Raw genomic sequence first — 17,753 nt, forward strand, 5'->3', positions numbered from 1 at the left:
TCAATGAATATTACATTGTCATTGGTACGAAACATAATAACATATATTTTTTTTAAATATAGCCTACCTATCTTTCCTACATATTGTTACTTATTCAAACTCTAGCCGACCCATGTCCTTGCTATATATTACAGCTTATTCAAACGAAAGCCCATCCATTTCATTCCTACATATTACAGCTTATTCAAACTAAAGCCCACCCATATCATTCCTACATATTACAGCTTATTCAAACTATAGCCTACCCATATCTTTACTACATTACCGCTTATTCAAACTATAGCCGACCCATATCCGCTACATAATCATATTTTAATACAAAAATAAATGTATTTTTATGTAACTTGATCGATGAGAGATTACTTACTTTTTAAAAAAAAAATGAAACTGACAAATTAGACTAATAATTAATTAAAAACTAACCTTTGTAGCCTTGAAGGCAAGAACAAGAATAACTCCCGTTAGTGTTAGTACATGTACCGTTATTCTGACATATACTCTCTTCACATTCATCGATATCAACATTACAGCTTGATCCGGTCCAACCTGAAATTAACGTTTAACGTCCATTCAATTAGCTCATTTCCAGACTAACATGTGGTAATTTGTATTGCTCGTAGGGGTCTTTAGCACGAGAAGAGAACCGAACGACCCGGAGATACACACAGTTGGTAAATGTCAAACTACTTCTTGTCTCGTACAAGTGTGAGATCGAAACCACTTCATGATGTTCTAGGGGGCCTTATATTTACAGTTAGAATAGATTTACAAACATGCGTTGCTCAAGATGGGGTTTAAATTCCAATCGGCATATTTTGGAACAAAGATACAATTTAATTTCAATAATTCGTTTGTGCTTAGGGGTCTGTAGCATTGAGAGAAAACCCGGTGGACGCGGAAATACACGAGGTAGGTCAGACTACTCTACTCCATGTTACGTACAAACTTGGAACCGAAACCACGCAACATGACTCAACGAACCAACCTGTGATCTAATGAGCACGCGTAAGACCACTCACTTATTAATATAAGTAACTTACCTTGTTTACATATTTTTGCACCTGTATCTTGATTACAGGTATAATATCCATTAATAGCATCATCGCTAGGTTTACAGTATATAAAACAATCATGACGATAATAATGAGCATCACACGATACTCTAGCATCGATCTCTAAACTATAATCAATACAAAAAATAAAAAAAAATATTAACAACAAACTATAACACATATTTATGCAAAAACAGCTACTTATTTAATTAGGCGACGCTTCGAAGAGTATTTTCTCAACGTTTTCAAGATGTGGCAGTATCCATTAGCTTGATAACGTTGAGAGAATGCTCTTCAAAATGTCGCCTAAATAAATACTCTAGCATCAATCTCTAAACTATAATCAATATAAAAAAAACCAACAAAATGTTAACAAAAAACTTTAACACATACTTATGGAAAAAACAGCTACTTATTTATTTAGGCGACGTTTCGAAGATTTGGCAGTATCCATTAGCTTGATAACATTAAGAGAATACTCTTCAAAATGTCGCCTAAATAAATACTCTAGCATCAATCTCTAAACTATAATCAATATAAAAAAACCCAACAAAATGTTAACAAAAAACTTTAACACATACTTATGGAAAAAACAGCTACTTATTTATTTAGGCGACGTTTCGAAGATTTGGCAGTATCCATTAGCTTCATAACGTTGAGAGAATACTCTTCAAAGTGTCGCCTAAATAAATAAGTAGCTGTGTTGCCATAAGTATGTGTTATAGTTTATTGCTCTATCCAGTTACTAAATGCCTATCAAAGATTAAAATGTTAACAGTTTTACTGATATTGCCCAGAAGATGTTTGTCAACCACTGATCTCAAGACTGTAATCAATATAAAAACAACAAGTTAACAGTTTGACTAATATTGGTACAACGATGTTGTTCAAATACAATCACTCATTAGAGTGACTATTTTAAGTGATTGGGTAAATATTCCTGCTATCTTTTTATAAAGACTGGTTAATGTTTCTACACACCTGGTTCGTTGTTTAATTAGTTCGGCCGTATAACGTGGGGGGCGCGTGGGTGCTCGATTAATATGTCTTCTGATCGTATCAATATGATCATGACTATTTACGTCATCAACATCCACAATATCAACCTTTACCTTCACCACGCCCTAAATAGACATGAAAGAAAAAAAATAGAAATGAAATGGGGTTTAATGTCCTACGTTTCTTCACCAACTCAGCTCATGAAGACGGTCATCGTCATACAGTGAAATTTTGCCCAGGCAGTGGCGCTACGGTTTACCCTTATATCGAATTCCAACTGTCAAGTTTTTTTTTTAACTGCAAGCCAATGTGTACACGGTATCTCGAAACTTTGTGCCATCCGAACGAGTATACGTTTTCCCGCCATGCCCTCCGTCCTACAGCACTGACAAGGGGAAACCGCACTGGAAAATCCCAGAGAACTTTCTCGCCCAATGTCAAGGTCGAACCCCGAACGTACTGGTTAGCAAGACAGCACCTTACTCAGTGAGCCCCCCGTAGCTCCCGTATACATTACAGCACTATTAGCTGTATCAACATTGCTATTTTTATCGACCAATCAAAAAAATCGTTAAATCCATAAAAACTTACATACTAGGATCAAGGGTAGCTAATTTGAATACGTGTCTTCCCCATGGATGAACACAGGGTATAGTGGAGTAGAGCGGAATGAAACCACTGGGGATACCGAAGATGGAATACACATAGTTTGTCTATAGACATTCGATCATCAAAATGAAATGATATGAAATGGGGTTTAACGTCCTACTGTTCTGGTCTGAAATGCGCTAATAAAGATGGGCATACGCCATACAGTGTGCTATGAGGGCAATTTTGCCCGGACAGTGGCACTACGGCCTACTGTTATAGAATTCCATCTGCCAAAGCATCTTTTACGTGCGCGTCAATGTTTTTCGTCCCATCCGAACGACTAGATAGTTGTCCTTGTCAGGCCCTCCGTACTGCATCACTGACAAGGGGGAACCACGCCGGAAAATCTGGATGAATTTTCTCGGCCAATGCAGGGATCGAACACCCGACCACCAGGCTAGGGAACCAGCGTCAAAGACATTGGAAGTACTAAATGTACTAATTACAATATTGGCTACGTAAAGGAATACATACGGTCCATTGGGTGAATTTAAAGGGGAAGTAATTCCTCATTCCGCCAATATAATCACCAAATACTATGTGGTCTGTATCAATTGTATCCCCTGTTGTATATTTTCCAAACTGACAATCATTCATTGAATCGGATCTGTAAAAAAAAAACAAACATGAGAAACTTATGCTCATATATAAACACACGTACACACACACACACACTCCCCCCCCCCCTCTCTCTCTCTCTCTCTTCCAAGATATATATAAAAAATGATATAAATTATGAAAATTATTTAGATGTGATAAGAAATCGGAAACACAGAAAAGCACTAACAAATCTAAGAATAAGCGCACATAAATTGAAAATTGAAATAGCGAGATATTTAAAATTAGACGTAAACGATCGTTTGTGTAATATATGTCAGGAGGTAGAAGACGAAATTCATTTGATAACAAATTGTAAAAGACATGACGAAAAAAGAAAAGGACTGTTCAGATTAATTCTAGTTGACGAACCAAATTTTTATAAACTGAATGATTTACAACAATTTAAAATACTGATGATGAATAAAAATATAGAAATTTTAAAATGTTTATATTTCTATTATTTTATTTGTATATGCACATAACCTTGTAAGGTTTTTTATGCAATAAAGTTTCTTCTTCTTCTTCTGTAGACTACATCAATTAATAACAGTGGCATTCAGACCGCTGTTAACAGATAGACAAGATATAATTGTATTTTGTGATGCAATGGGGAGAATGCTACGTCTAGAAAATGGTTACCATCTTTCTACAGCTTTTTACTTACCCATATGCATTGTCAACACATATTGTAAACTTAGGATCGCATTTGGTTGGACAGATGAAAAATTTGCCATCACAGCAATGACCATTGGATCCATCACCATCTCCGTAAAACTTTAGAAGCTTTATTTCTAGAATACCGGACCCTACTGCACTCTGAAAAACAAAATGATTTCAGTCGTAATTAATTGTACAGTCTTCGAAAGCAACATGCAATGGTCGCCTGCCTAACTTCGTGTTTTCTGGTTTATATCGCTGCTAAAGATCACTGGGCAAACGGGAATAACTGAAAAATACACAACATATTAAATCAAACTGATCCGCAGTCAATATTCGCTAGGCCGCCCTTAGGGGTTAAATCGGGGCGAGTTAATGAGACCTTGATATTAAATTTTTACTTCTTTGTAAATAGGTTTAAAATGAGTAATAGTCGGACTAGTTTGTATTGCTGTGTCCGATGTTAATAACGCACGTGTTATGAACACCATATTGCAATGTTGGTGAACATTAGGATGTGGCGTCACACGTAGAACTATGCTGGACTTGACCTTAAATGTCACTCATCTTATACAGAGGTAAAAGAAGGCTTTGCAATACCGCTGTGAAACAATTTGATTACGGCTGTGTAACTGTTTGATACCGGATTATAAACTTCCCTTTCTTGTTTTCTTTATATTCGAAACACCTCGGTTTTTCGGAGTGGTTCCCCCTTTTCGGTGGTGCACGATGTATAGGGTGCTCAACATAGCCATAAATGAACTCTAATAACCTGATATTCTCAATACATCTATAAAATAATAAAACACTAAAATCTCTAACGGTAATGAGTAGAGAGAGGTCATCTCGGGACAAACATACGGTTCAATTTTATTTCAATAAGTTGCTTGCGCGTAGGGGTCTTTAGCAGTGGGAGAAAACTGGGGGACCCGGTGTAAACGACCCTTTTTAGTGGGTTGATTTTCCAGTTTGCTATTTTATCATATCAGGGCGGCAGATTTGGCTATTTCGAATTTTACGAAAATGTATCTAAAAGTAAATTTTTTAAACACTGAAAAATAAATCGAACATTATTAAAGGGTCAATACCACTCTTGTTGTAACTGAATAATATGTCCCAATCTTTATTCTGGTCAACAAATTGTACTATTTTACAATATTCCAATTAATTGATGATACAAACTTCATCTTAACACACCTAATTTAAAAAATTGGAAAAATTCAACTAAATGATTTGAAAAGCCTGACGTAAAGCTTTTCAAATGTGACTTGGATTTTAAAATATTTTTGAACCCTCTGGACAAGTAAAATAGGATTTAATGGATAATTTACACAACAGGTAGGACACTAACACATCTAGTACTTAGAATAAGGCTATTTTTTATTTTCTGGAGCTGTCAAGCCAGCAAGAGTCTTATTGTCCCTTTAAAGCATTAAACATAAAAAAAACTTTTGAATTAATTCCACCTACTTATTTTTAAAAATCTCTGTATTTTTAAAATTTCTTTAAGTATTTTAATAAATGTCATCTATTCAACGTACATTCTTGAGAAAGGGTAAACATAACGTCGTTCCCACGTCAACCGCTTGTGTTTATCGTTTAACGATAATTCAACATTTATTGACTTATTTCATGCTCTGATAATCTTGCTCTTTAGATGTATAAAGATACACACCAAACGCATAAAGTAGATTATTTATATTGCAGCATTATTATATACGACTATTATGAATAGCTATTCAATGATATTTGACTGGCCACTTCTAGAATACACACGTTTATCGAGAACAAATTTCCTCGTCAGCGGCTAACCCTGGCAAAGAACAGCGTCTAGCTAGGCGTTCAGATCGAACCACAAACTCAGATCCACCTCCACATTGGCGTACACGTGACAGGTATACAAATTCTCATCCCAAACATTGCACAAGTATCCATAAAATAATAACCATGTGTCAGTCTCAATACGACCGAGGTATTGTGTTGTCAATCAATCAATCAATTAAACACGTCCTAAGCATGGCAAGTATTCAAAATGTTCACTATGGCGGCCTATGAAAGGTTGCTGTTGTTGTTCTTAGTGTTTAACGTCGACTTCCATGGAAGGTGATATCATTTTCATTATCTTAGCGCACGCACGGGCTACATACCCTCACACCAGGGATCGAAACAACAACCGCAAGCCAGAGGTGACCGGTCAGCTAGATGTCGACGCGCAACACTCTAGCCCCCCCCCCCTCCCAACTATGAAAGGTTTTCCCAGCAACATATATTACCTATTAAACTACCTGGACCCCGTTTCACGAAATCTTAACTAAAGATAAAATCAAAATTTTAGTAGATACTTCAATATTATCCAGTCAAATTACTAAAATTTGGATTTTATCTTAGTTAAAATTTCGTGAAACAGACCCCAGATTGGCCACCAAGGTTTAAATAATAACACATGTTTACAGTGGACTGTAACAGACCAGTAACAATGTAGGTTATTTAGAAAGAGATTAATACATTCTAGATCAACACGAACTGGACTGTTTCAAAACAAATAATGTTACAATGAATTGTCTGGTTAGAGTGACAACGACATATATAGATCATGTCGCGTGTGATGCAGTTCACCAGCGACGTATGCAGGATTTTTGAAAGGGGCGAGAGAGAGAGAGCTACACACAATGTTTTGATTATTTTAAATTGATATTAAGTAATTTTATAATTTAAATATGCAATAATAGTCATATTTTATTCCGTTCATGAACGTGTTTGATAAAGTAAAAGTACAGTTTTACACCCCTTGTGGTGGTATTATCTATCTATACTAATATTTGTGACTAACGTTTGTCTGTTTGCTCGGGGTTGGCGGCTACAACTAGGGCTGTCCCGAGGCTGAAATTGGCTGGATAAGCGTATAGCTCAGACCGGGTATTAACATAGGCCGGTTTCGGAGTTAAGGAAACAACCCGGACAGCGCTAGGTTTGTGACAGTCATTTTTCTGTTCAAGGTTGGTGGCTACCACAGGGTTGCTCCGAGGATGGATTTCGGATATAACGGCAACTCGATCCGGGGGATGACATAGGCCTGGTGGCGTTGCACTATCACTTCCCGTTCAGTGATCTACCAGTGAATGCAACACCCGGTAAACAGCTAGTTAAACTATAGGTTTATCTATGATATCGGAGAGAGAGAGAGAGAGAGAGAGAGAGAGAGAGATGAGGTTTAACGTCCACTCGACACAAACTAGGTCATTTCGGAACTAACATATGGTTTAATTTTATTTCAATAATTCGCTTGGGCGTAGGGGTCTTTAGCAGTGGGAGAAAACCCACGAGGTTGGACAGGCGACCTTGTCACGTACAACCGGGGATTCGAAACCACGCCAGTTGACTCAATGACAGGCTTTATGATACAGCGCGCTCGTGCTAAAAATTCGGCCTTCCAACCCCCCTATGATATCAGAAGCCGGCGCGAATGGGGAGAATGCAACATCTAGAAACGATAATCTGCCCACCCTGTCTCTCGGATAATATGTTTACCAATAATCTCTCTCTCTCTCTGAACTAGTTATAATTACTTATATTTTTATTATACCGCAACCCAGTTATATTATTACAAACTACATCAATATATTTATTGGAATGTTACATGTGTATATATTGATTTGGCCTATATTACAGATGTTGTATAAACGATATTTCATCACACTTCAACTATTATAACTTTTCTATCTTTGCCAGGTCAACTAGAAATCCTTCCGTGTTTCTTACAACAATTGATATAATCTATCTTGGATTCGACGCGACCAAAATTCATACAATTATAAAAAGCGACTCCTAATATAAACTTATTCTTAAATATTAATTGTGTGGTGACATCCATTGAAAAATGTATGCTTGGTTGGTCTATTTTCTCACGGGACTTCACAAACTTGTATCATGTTATTCAAATTGTTATAGCCGCGTGTAGACGTTGGCTCGCTTACTTGTAGGTCCCCGTGTCCGATCCCTTTGTTGACAAAGCAAATTCATCGGGATTTTCCGGCGTGGTTCCCCCTTGTCGGTGGTGTTAAACGGAAGGAGTGGCAAGGGAAAGCGTATAGTCGTTCGCATGGGACGAAAAACAGAGGTCACATTTGCGTGAAGAAACCCGTTCATGAGGTCATTATGAGCCTCCATTTTGAAACAATGAGTGGTGTCATTACCATTTTCCCGCCTATTTCTCTTGCCTCATACTTTATTATAGAAATGTTCAAGAATGTCGGATTATGTGATCGTAAATCCACAAGTCTGGACATCTTTGGGACAGATGCATGACCGTGTGAACGGGGTTTTATCTAATATCAAACTTTATCATACAAATGTCAAAGAACGTCGCCGGATCCTGTGACCGTATATCCACAAGTATGGGATATCTTTAGGAAATTGCGCCATCGTGTGGACGGGGTTTTGGGTAATATCAAACTTTATCATATAAATGTCAATAATGGCGGGTCCTGTGGCCATAAATACACATCTTCGGACATCTTTGGGAAAAGGCATCATCGTGTAGACGGAGCTTTTGCTAATATCGGTTGCTACCACAGCAGTTGTTTATTTCAGTTATCTTACTTTAAATAAGGTAACCAAGACAACGTAAGAAAACAATGGGGTAATAATACTACTTTCTTGAGAAAAAATAAATTATGCAAATAAGGCATGTTTTGTTTTAGTTGAAAAAAGAAAAAGTTCAAAATAATGTGACAGATTTACGGTAACTGGTTTTATGAATTTAGTCATGGCAAACATGAAAGATACTAATACACGGTTTCTAAAAGGATAACTAGATTTATTTTAGTTGCAAAGTTCAGAGGTGAGACATGATGCAAAGAATATATTATATATAGATACGTATGGGCCTCGTCATAATTTTTGTTTCGAATCCCCGGTTATACGTCACAAGGATTAGGGTCGCCTGTCTAACCTCGTGGGTTTTCTCCCTAAAGACCCCTACGCGCAAGCGAAGTATTCATATAAAATTAAACCATATGTTAGTCCCGAAATGACCTAGTTTGTGTCGAGTGGACGTTAAACCCCATTTCTCTCTCTCTCTCTCAAAGTGGATTTGTAACCTGGGCGACCTTCGGTTATCGTGATTTCCTGACTATGGTCGAACTAACTGAATCCGAATTTATAATGCTTGAAACAACAAAATAAGAGAGAGAGAGAGAGAGAGAAGATAGAGAGAGAGAGAGAGAGGTATGATACTACGAGAATTGTCGAGTGCTAACTAGGTCATACCTGGCAGAACATATTGTATAAATTATATAAACACCCTTTCAAGTTTGTGTTTTTAGAAGTGGGCGGATACATGGATAGCCGAGAAATCCCACGAGATTAGAAAGACGATCCTACTCGTTGTAACATCCAAGAAGGCATTTAATCCGTAACTCGCATATACAACAGGTCTTGTGAGCTACAGCGAAGACGTTATAGTTAACTGGTTTAACTGGCGGGCAGTACCGAGTTTAAATGAAGAGAGGCCCTAGGTTATCCCACGTATGAAATGAAATGAAATGGGTATAACGTCCGACTGTTTTGCACCTACTGGAATAATGAAGACGTCCCTCACTATTCCACATCTTCACTACGAGAGAGAGAGAGAGAGAGAGAGAGTGAGAGAGAGATGGAGTTTAACGTCCACTCGACACAAACTAGGTCATTTCGGTACTAACACATGGTTCAATTTTTCATTTCAATAATTCGCTTGCGCGTAGGGGTCTTTAGCAGTGGGGGGGGGGGGGGCGGAGGACCCAGAGAAAATCCAAGATGTTGGACAGGCGACATTACTCCTTGTCACGTACAACCGGGGATTCGAAACCACTACTAGAGGAAGGAGAAAGTGTGTTTTAAACTATGTGTGTACGAAAGGCTCATGACATGTCAAAAACATTAAACACCTTGATCAGAGGCCCCCTGACTTCGGTATGCCAAGCCTACGGGTAACCGCGGCACTGCTGGCGGGTCGCGAAATTAAGTGTATCAGTTGAGCTGTCAGTCATTATGGAAAATTCGATACAGTCTATGTCAATAAAACCGGTCAATGTGATATATATATATATACCATCGGGCCTTATTAACTATAGCGTAGAGTATCTTTTCACTGGTCTGACTGGCGGGTCACGAAAACAAGTGTTAGGTTATGGAAAACTCCGTCCAAGATTTGATTTCTGCTCTTTCGGATCAGTCTATGGCAGTGGTTCTCAACCCTTTTTGGCCAACGGCACACCTTGGAACACATGAAAAAATAGCGGCACACCTGACTAAATATATGTGAAAAATATTTGACGGCATACAACCGTAGACACAGACTAGTCATAGACATATAGAATGGCTCAAACTAAATAAAGAAAAACACAGTTATGAACTTACTAGTAGACACCAGTGAATACTCAACTGGGATTACGTGTTTTTTCGCATTGTCTTAGTGTGCCGTTCAAAATTTCGCGGCCAACTTAGGAAGATCTCGCGGCACATTGGTTGAGAATAATTGGTCTATGTCAAGATAAATATAATAATAATTACAATCAGTGAGATAACTAGTATTTCCAGAGACTGGACCTCAGACTACAGCAGAAATATCCATTCTCAGAATAAAAAACCCTCTTCTAAAACCTCCAACTATTAACGCGCTCTTTCCTATGCTGAATCTTGTCCATGGAATAAGCTACCAAAGTCAATGACAGCAGAAATATCCGTTCTCAGAAAAAAAAACGTCTTCTAAAACCTCGAACTATTAACTTACACGTTGGAAAACACTCTTTCCTATGCTCGTCATTTTCCATGGAATAAACCGCCAAAGTCAATCAAACAATTAACCCCGATTTATAAATAATCAGTGAATATAACAACCAACACGGCATTAGAAATTATTCTAAAATGACGATATTATTACTGTTACTATTATTAGAAATCAGAACGTATTAATAATGTATGGCAATATAGACTTTCATTTCAAAGGACTGACCAAAACAAATGAAATGGAATGGGGTTTAACGTCCTACTGTTCTGCTCCGACTGAGCTAATGTAGACGGGCACAAGCCATACAATGTGCTACGAGGAAAATTTTGCCCGGGCAGCGGCACTATGGCCTACTCTTATATCGAATTCCAACTGCCAAGGGAACTTTTACGTGCATGCCAATATATACACGCGACCTCGGTTTTTCGTTCCAGCTGAACTGTCAAGAGAAACCACGTCGGAAAATCCCGATGAACTGTGACCAAAACAGAGAGGTGACCAAAACAAAGGGTTGACCAAATTAAAGACGTTATTTTTGGATCTGACTTGCTAACTATCTATTTTATTATAGAAAATAAACGGAAGAACAATCCACAAAGGTAATAAATACAGACAATAATTTGAGAAGAAGCCAATTATGACAGTTGAGGCTTTGTTCGTCCATATTTAGGTATGTAGGTCAATAAGGGGTGGATAACTGGTCAACATTCGAGTTTACACACCTAGATAAATATAGATTATCCTATTGTATCTTTACTGCTAGAATATCGCTTGCTAATAAGGTGCTAATGGACGAGTGTGTTTCAGTTCAGACAGGACAAATATGTTACCTATCTTGACGATGCATTACGTAAGAGCTAAATCTTCCCATTGTTAGTCTTTATTTTCTATTATTTAAATATTTATTCACATGACACGCTAATAATCAACTATCGAGATTATCGGATGATGGCGGAGATTTAAACGGATTTAAAAACGGTTGCCATTTAATGATTTAATTTCAAAATGGCGAATCGAGGATAAGGCTTGAATAACAAGTAAACAATCTATGCCACATCTTGCCAAAACTTCAAACATTGATAAAAGAGTAAATTTAGCTCTTGAACATTGCATCTTTAAAAATCTCTTATAACTGTAAATATAAGGCCCTTTAGAACATCATGAAGTAGATTTGAATAAATATTAATGTCTATGATAACGCCCTAAGCCAGTCACGATTATAACATTTACCAGACCAATCACAGGTCTCGTTATTATTACCGAAGGGTATGAAAACTGACAAACCGAGGACTGATATTTTCATAGCATACATACAGGTTACTGGATTGACACCTGTGTATGACGTCATTTAGATATATTATGAGAGAGAGACACACAAAGAGAGAGAGAGAGAGAGCACTGTGTGACGTCTGTTAGATATTTGTGTGTGTGCGTGAGAGAGAGAGAGAGAGAGAGAGAGATAGAGCGGTAGACAATGCTATTTTGCTTCAATATAGAGGAGAAATAAAGTGTGAACAGAAAGCCCACAACACTGTACGACGTCGTTTAATTATATTATTGGGAGGTGGATACAGGTCGTTTAGAGACGTGGATACTAAAGAAGAGAACCAACGAGTCAGCAGAAAGTCTCATTGGGATCAAACTCAGATAGATTAACGTAAAACTTTAAGAACATAAAATTATTCCAGCCATCCCGACCTGCTAACAAGATGCATTGCATTCCGGCGGTCATCTTTTACAGATACATTAGAAGACTTTCGTAATCCTCTGTGGAACAGATTAACATAAAACGTCAAATAATAATAAAGCTTCCTCTAGAAACACGTCAGTGTGATTGATGTTCAGTGGGACGCATGCGTACTATGCCTCCTTGTAAACGTCTAATCTGGGTTTTCCAAATAATTTACATAAAGTGAACAAAGCTGTAGCAATAAAATTTAATTTGGTATTTGGTTTGCGTTAAAAAAAAAATTATTTTATTCTAGGTGTTTTGTAGGGTGACAGTCTGTCTTGGTTTAAATTTTCATCCACAGATAATAAAAAAAGCTAGATAAGACCGATTTTGTGTTACACTGAAATTAGTAAACGAAATGAAATGAGGTTAAACGTCCTAATGTTCTGCTCCGTCTAGGCTACAATGAAGACGGAAAATTAATAAACAAGTCGACTTTAGCTTCACATACATTATGCAAGAGCTAAATCTTCCTATTTCAGTTCTTTCTTTAGGCCTGAAATGTTATCTAAATTATTAATTAGACATTAATTAACTTATCCTGGCCATAATCAACTCTCGATGTCATCGCTAGCCTGCGATATTTACTGGATTAGGATCCAATTTGCTGCCCAACTTTCATTCATGATTTAATCATGAAATGGATAATCGAGACTGTTTTTTTATCGTCCCGACTTTCGTAATCATGATCGAGGCTAGGCCGAAAATTCAATCGCTAAATTCTCGGTTCAGAGTGGACCAATTTGACTGAAATTTTCAGCAAATTCCCTTTACATTATTAAAATTCCCTTTACATTATCTAGTTTGTAACTATTATAGTGGGAACTGCCAACCCTTTATCTAATCTCCCATAATATATCTTTAGTGTTTAAAAACAAAAATTAAAATCAAAGCTTGCCCCATCACTAATAACCCATCACGTATACTAAGAAACCAGTCAACCAGTCGACTTTCAGTTCGTCTTTCAAAACAAAAATTAAAACCATAATACAAATAGAGCTTGCTTCATCATAAAATGAAATACCGCATCATGTCAAGTCAACCCAATTCAGTACTTTATTTTGTCCTAAATTAAAAAGGTTGGTTTCCTTTTAATATTTAATAAAAAAAACAACTTCGCTACACCAATTTTCCCACCGAAGTAAAAATAGCAATTGGTGTAATTTTCAACTACATCGTAGATTATATATTCTTTTCATATACAATCTGGTCATATGCATATAGGTTATATTTGAATAATATCAGCTTTGTTAATACACATGGATCTTATTACTCAAATAATAATATAGCAACATTACTATTACTAAAATGTCATTTCATTGTATTCGAAGTTTGATATTCGTGCATCGGCAATATATGACATGGTTCATATTTTGATTTAAGCTAATATAAAAAATATGTTTTAATAAAATAACCCTTCATATTGTACATTACTTAGGCCTTTGTACAAACTCGGGATCCGGGTAGACAAGGGCTTTCCAAAATGTTTGCATTATTACATTGAAAATCATTCAAATCTGATTAAATATTATAAATACAGCGTTGATAAACAACAAATATCAATCTGATTAGAACACAGGTCCTATTTCGTTTCGTTTTTTATCGTTCAAAATTTAGTTTAACTTGTCTTTACCTACACTAGGATCCGGAAGCGTTGTTACATTACCGGCGTTCTGGATTACCCAATGAAACGACGGTCTGTTACGACGAGTTCTTGGCGTGCGATGCATGGAACTGTGGGCTAACCACTTAAAACGTCAACGCTGATTGATTAATCAATGGCTGACGTCAAAGGGTTAAAGAGTCAAAAACCACTGGTACTACCCCTGTCGCGACCTTCCAGTACAACTGGTCAGATCTTCATGTAGTGTAGGCCATCGAAAGTATAAAAAAAAACGAAACGAAATATAGATCTGTATTTTAATCAGATAGATAGTCTCTAAGTTCTATATTGGGATAACCTCACTTGAATCGATGGCAGAGGTTACGACCATCGTTAGACAACTTCATTTATTTTATGATCAGTAGTGGAATACCGCGTTTTATCAGTGAAATAAAAGTGTTATTTCACTGGCTAGTTGTTTTTACCTAAAGTGATTGTAAAATCATAAAATAAATAGAACATTTGTCGTTTTGTCGTGAATAACATATTTTATTTCATCTCTAAGCAAGAAAACATTTATATTATATAAGTTTTCTTGCTTCTCGATGAAATAAAATATGTTATTCACTCTAAAACGACAAATATCCTCTATATATCTCGCCGACATTTCAAGCCGAGAAGGACCAAAAGAAACTTCACTGAGCTGTGGGTGGGGTGGGGGGGGGGCAACTCAGATCGGTGGTCGAACTCAGATAGATCTGTGGCCCGTAACAGCGTAAAAGTTTAAGAACTTAATTACCCCTATTTCTCACCGCTATTTAAAGCCCAGAAGCCATTTTGTTCGTGTAAAATAGTGACGTCATTTCGACACCAGGTGAAATGATTATATCTATCTTTCAGGCCAATAAAATTGTAATAATTTTATGAAATGCTGGAGGATTATTTTGTTTCAGGGCATTATCTTTCGATATCTTGTACTCGTTGATATATACTATTCAAAAAAAGTAGGGGATATTTGATTTTGGGGGCATAATACTAAAATATGCAAATGACTACGAAAAAAGTCACTATAGAACCTAACAGAAGAAACATTTCCATTTACATTTGATGCCCAAACGCACCAATATCTACCGCATGGAATGCAGGTGATGCTTGGGATCATCATGGGGGTCCAACCCAAGATTTGCATGACTCTGACTTTGAATGTTACAGTCATTGTGGCATTGAATTCCAGGGTGGAAACATCAGTTTAATTGTTTTAGTGACCAGAAAACAAATTTTGATATGCGTCGGCTTACCCAAAATGAAAGGTTACGTGCCCTTGGCATGCTACAGATCGGCACAACACAGGCGGTTGTGGCGCGGACGATGAATGTTTCTCAGTCTGTCATAAGCAGGCTATGGTCCAGATACCGTGATACACAATCCGTACCTTGGCCTTGAGAAATCGTGTCATCACAGCAAATCAGATCAGCGCTCGTCTTCAAACAGACACTGGTGTGAGAGTGAGTGGCCAGACGATTCGGAATCGACTGCATAGGGGTCACCTTCGCGCCCGACGTCCTCGCGTGATCCCTTGTTTGAGAGATCATCACATTCAGGCAAGACGTCGTTGGTGTAGGGATCGTCAACACTGGGATAATCGACGCTGGAGCAATGTGATGTTTTCAGATGAGTCAAGGTTCACTGTTGGTTTTTTGGACAGACGTAGGAGGGTGTGGCGTCGTCGAAACGAGCGCTTCCAAGACGTTAACGTCATCAGACATGATCGATTTGGGGGTGGTTCTGTTATGGTGTGGGGAGGCATCACTGTTGCTGGAAGAACGGCTTTACATGTTGTTGCAGGGCGTGTTACAGGCCAGTACTACCGGGACAACATCTTGGCAGTCCATGTTGTGCCGTTCGCACGACGTCATGGCCGCCGTTTCATCTTCCAGGATGACAACGCAAGATGTCACAGGGCCAGGATCGTTACAGGTTACCTCCAACAACAGAACATCACCACATTACCTTGGCCAGCACTGAGTCCCGACCTCTCCCCCATCGAGCATGTCTGGGACATGCTTGGACAGAGGTTACGTCAACGTCAACAACGTCCTGCCAATGTCCAAGAACTTGCTGCTGCGTTGCAACAGGAATGGGACAATCTGGACCAAAATGACCTTAGACGTCTCATTAGGAGTATGCCACGTCGGATCAATGCTTGTTTGGCAAACAGAGGAGGATTTACCCGTTACTGACTTGGTTGTGATGTTGTGGTAACTTTGCTGTTTGACCCCGGGTATCATTTTACCCTTATAATGGTCAGTCTGTGCCTTACTTAGTCTAACGATCATTTGGAATAAATCGATGAATGTGAACTTCATTTCATTTTGTCATTTGTTTCTTCGTCAGTTTCATTAGGTGACTTTAATAACACTTAAAAATCAAATATCCCCTACTTTTTTTGAATAGTATATATTACTTCACCGTTCAGTCGTTGACATATATTGCTGCACCGTATAGTCTGAAATAACCTAAGTCTCGATCAGGTTTGTGAGATAATTTTATATGTCTATCGATTATAACGTCCTATATTTAAGATTTTCGATGTTCAGCAATACTCGAAGGTTTAACATCGCGAATCCCCAAAATAAGGTTATTAACACCGATTCTGGCTATACAAGCTAATAGACATTATGCATGGGAATTTGTCGCCAAACCCAATATTTCGAGTGAACCTGGAAATTGTATACAATTTTTTTTTATGATTGATTTTAGTAGCCTATGGAACCCTCTTTCAGAATCTGCCGGGTGAACCTGGGTCATACTTGAGAGTTTTAAAAAATTTAAGACGATTTCAGTATATTCCTTGACACCCCCCCACCCAAAAAAACCCCCCAAAACATACGGTTAAACGATACTATGGGTTTATCTGAAATGGCGGCCGTTTTGGACGCCATCTTGAATTTCTCAAAACGCTCAAGAGTGACCCAGGTTCACCCGGCAGATTCTGAAAGAGGACACCCTAGGCTACTACAATCAATCATAAAAATACAACTTTGTATACAATTTCCAGGTTTCGCCATAGTTCTGCCGGGCTAACATGTATGTTTGATAGTATTGTTATCAAGTAGGTCAAGATTTGTTATGTTTCGGAAGTAGATATCTTAGTCTGAATAGTATGTATATTGATAATAGGCCTATATATATACATTCCAGATCACTACAACTTTACTATTATATATCAATGACTGATATACATGTATAAATAATAAATACAATTACGTATCCTTTAAAGATACATTCCTTCGATCAGAATTGGGTTATCTTTTTCGACCCTCTTAAACTTACGGGCACATGTTTGTCGAGTTTTGGCGATTATTATTATATTTAGACTGGCCGCGATTAATAGAATTTTAGATCCTAATTGTACAATAGTATTATACTATACATTTTACATCCATATCTGACAAATATAATTTCCTACCCTTAAAGTTACATTCCCTCGATCAGAATTAGGTCATTGTAGTCCATAGAATTGTGACATATCTATATGCCATTTAACAATTTGCTATAAACGTACTTTTATTTGAAAGTATATGTGTTGTGACCTATCTGTATGCCATTTAACAATTTGTTTTAAACATACTTTTATATGTGTTGTGTCCTGTGTCCCTTGTCAGTGATGCCGGACGGAGGGCCAAAAAA

The 17,753-nt window shown here is 37.6% G+C and overlaps 1 protein-coding gene across 1 annotated transcript in view; it reads right to left on the bottom strand.

The window, feature by feature from the left end:
* Positions 1 to 418: 418 nt before the first annotated feature.
* The window catches only part of LOC126827529 (delta-like protein 1), a 28,025-nt gene continuing 10,690 nt past the window's right edge, over positions 419 to 17,753 (bottom strand). Inside the window, exons 2-6 of the mRNA XM_056102321.1 lie at positions 3,967 to 4,118; positions 3,177 to 3,309; positions 2,034 to 2,176; positions 1,041 to 1,180; positions 419 to 546 (exon numbers count right to left, since the gene is read on the bottom strand). Of these exons, the coding sequence (XP_055958296.1) occupies positions 419 to 546; positions 1,041 to 1,180; positions 2,034 to 2,176; positions 3,177 to 3,309; positions 3,967 to 4,118 (696 nt within the window). The remainder of the gene's footprint in view (positions 547 to 1,040; positions 1,181 to 2,033; positions 2,177 to 3,176; positions 3,310 to 3,966; positions 4,119 to 17,753) is intronic.

The sequence above is a fragment of the Patella vulgata genome, chromosome 7 (genome assembly GCF_932274485.2).
Source record: "Patella vulgata chromosome 7, xgPatVulg1.2, whole genome shotgun sequence".
NCBI lineage: Eukaryota > Metazoa > Mollusca > Gastropoda > Patellidae > Patella > Patella vulgata.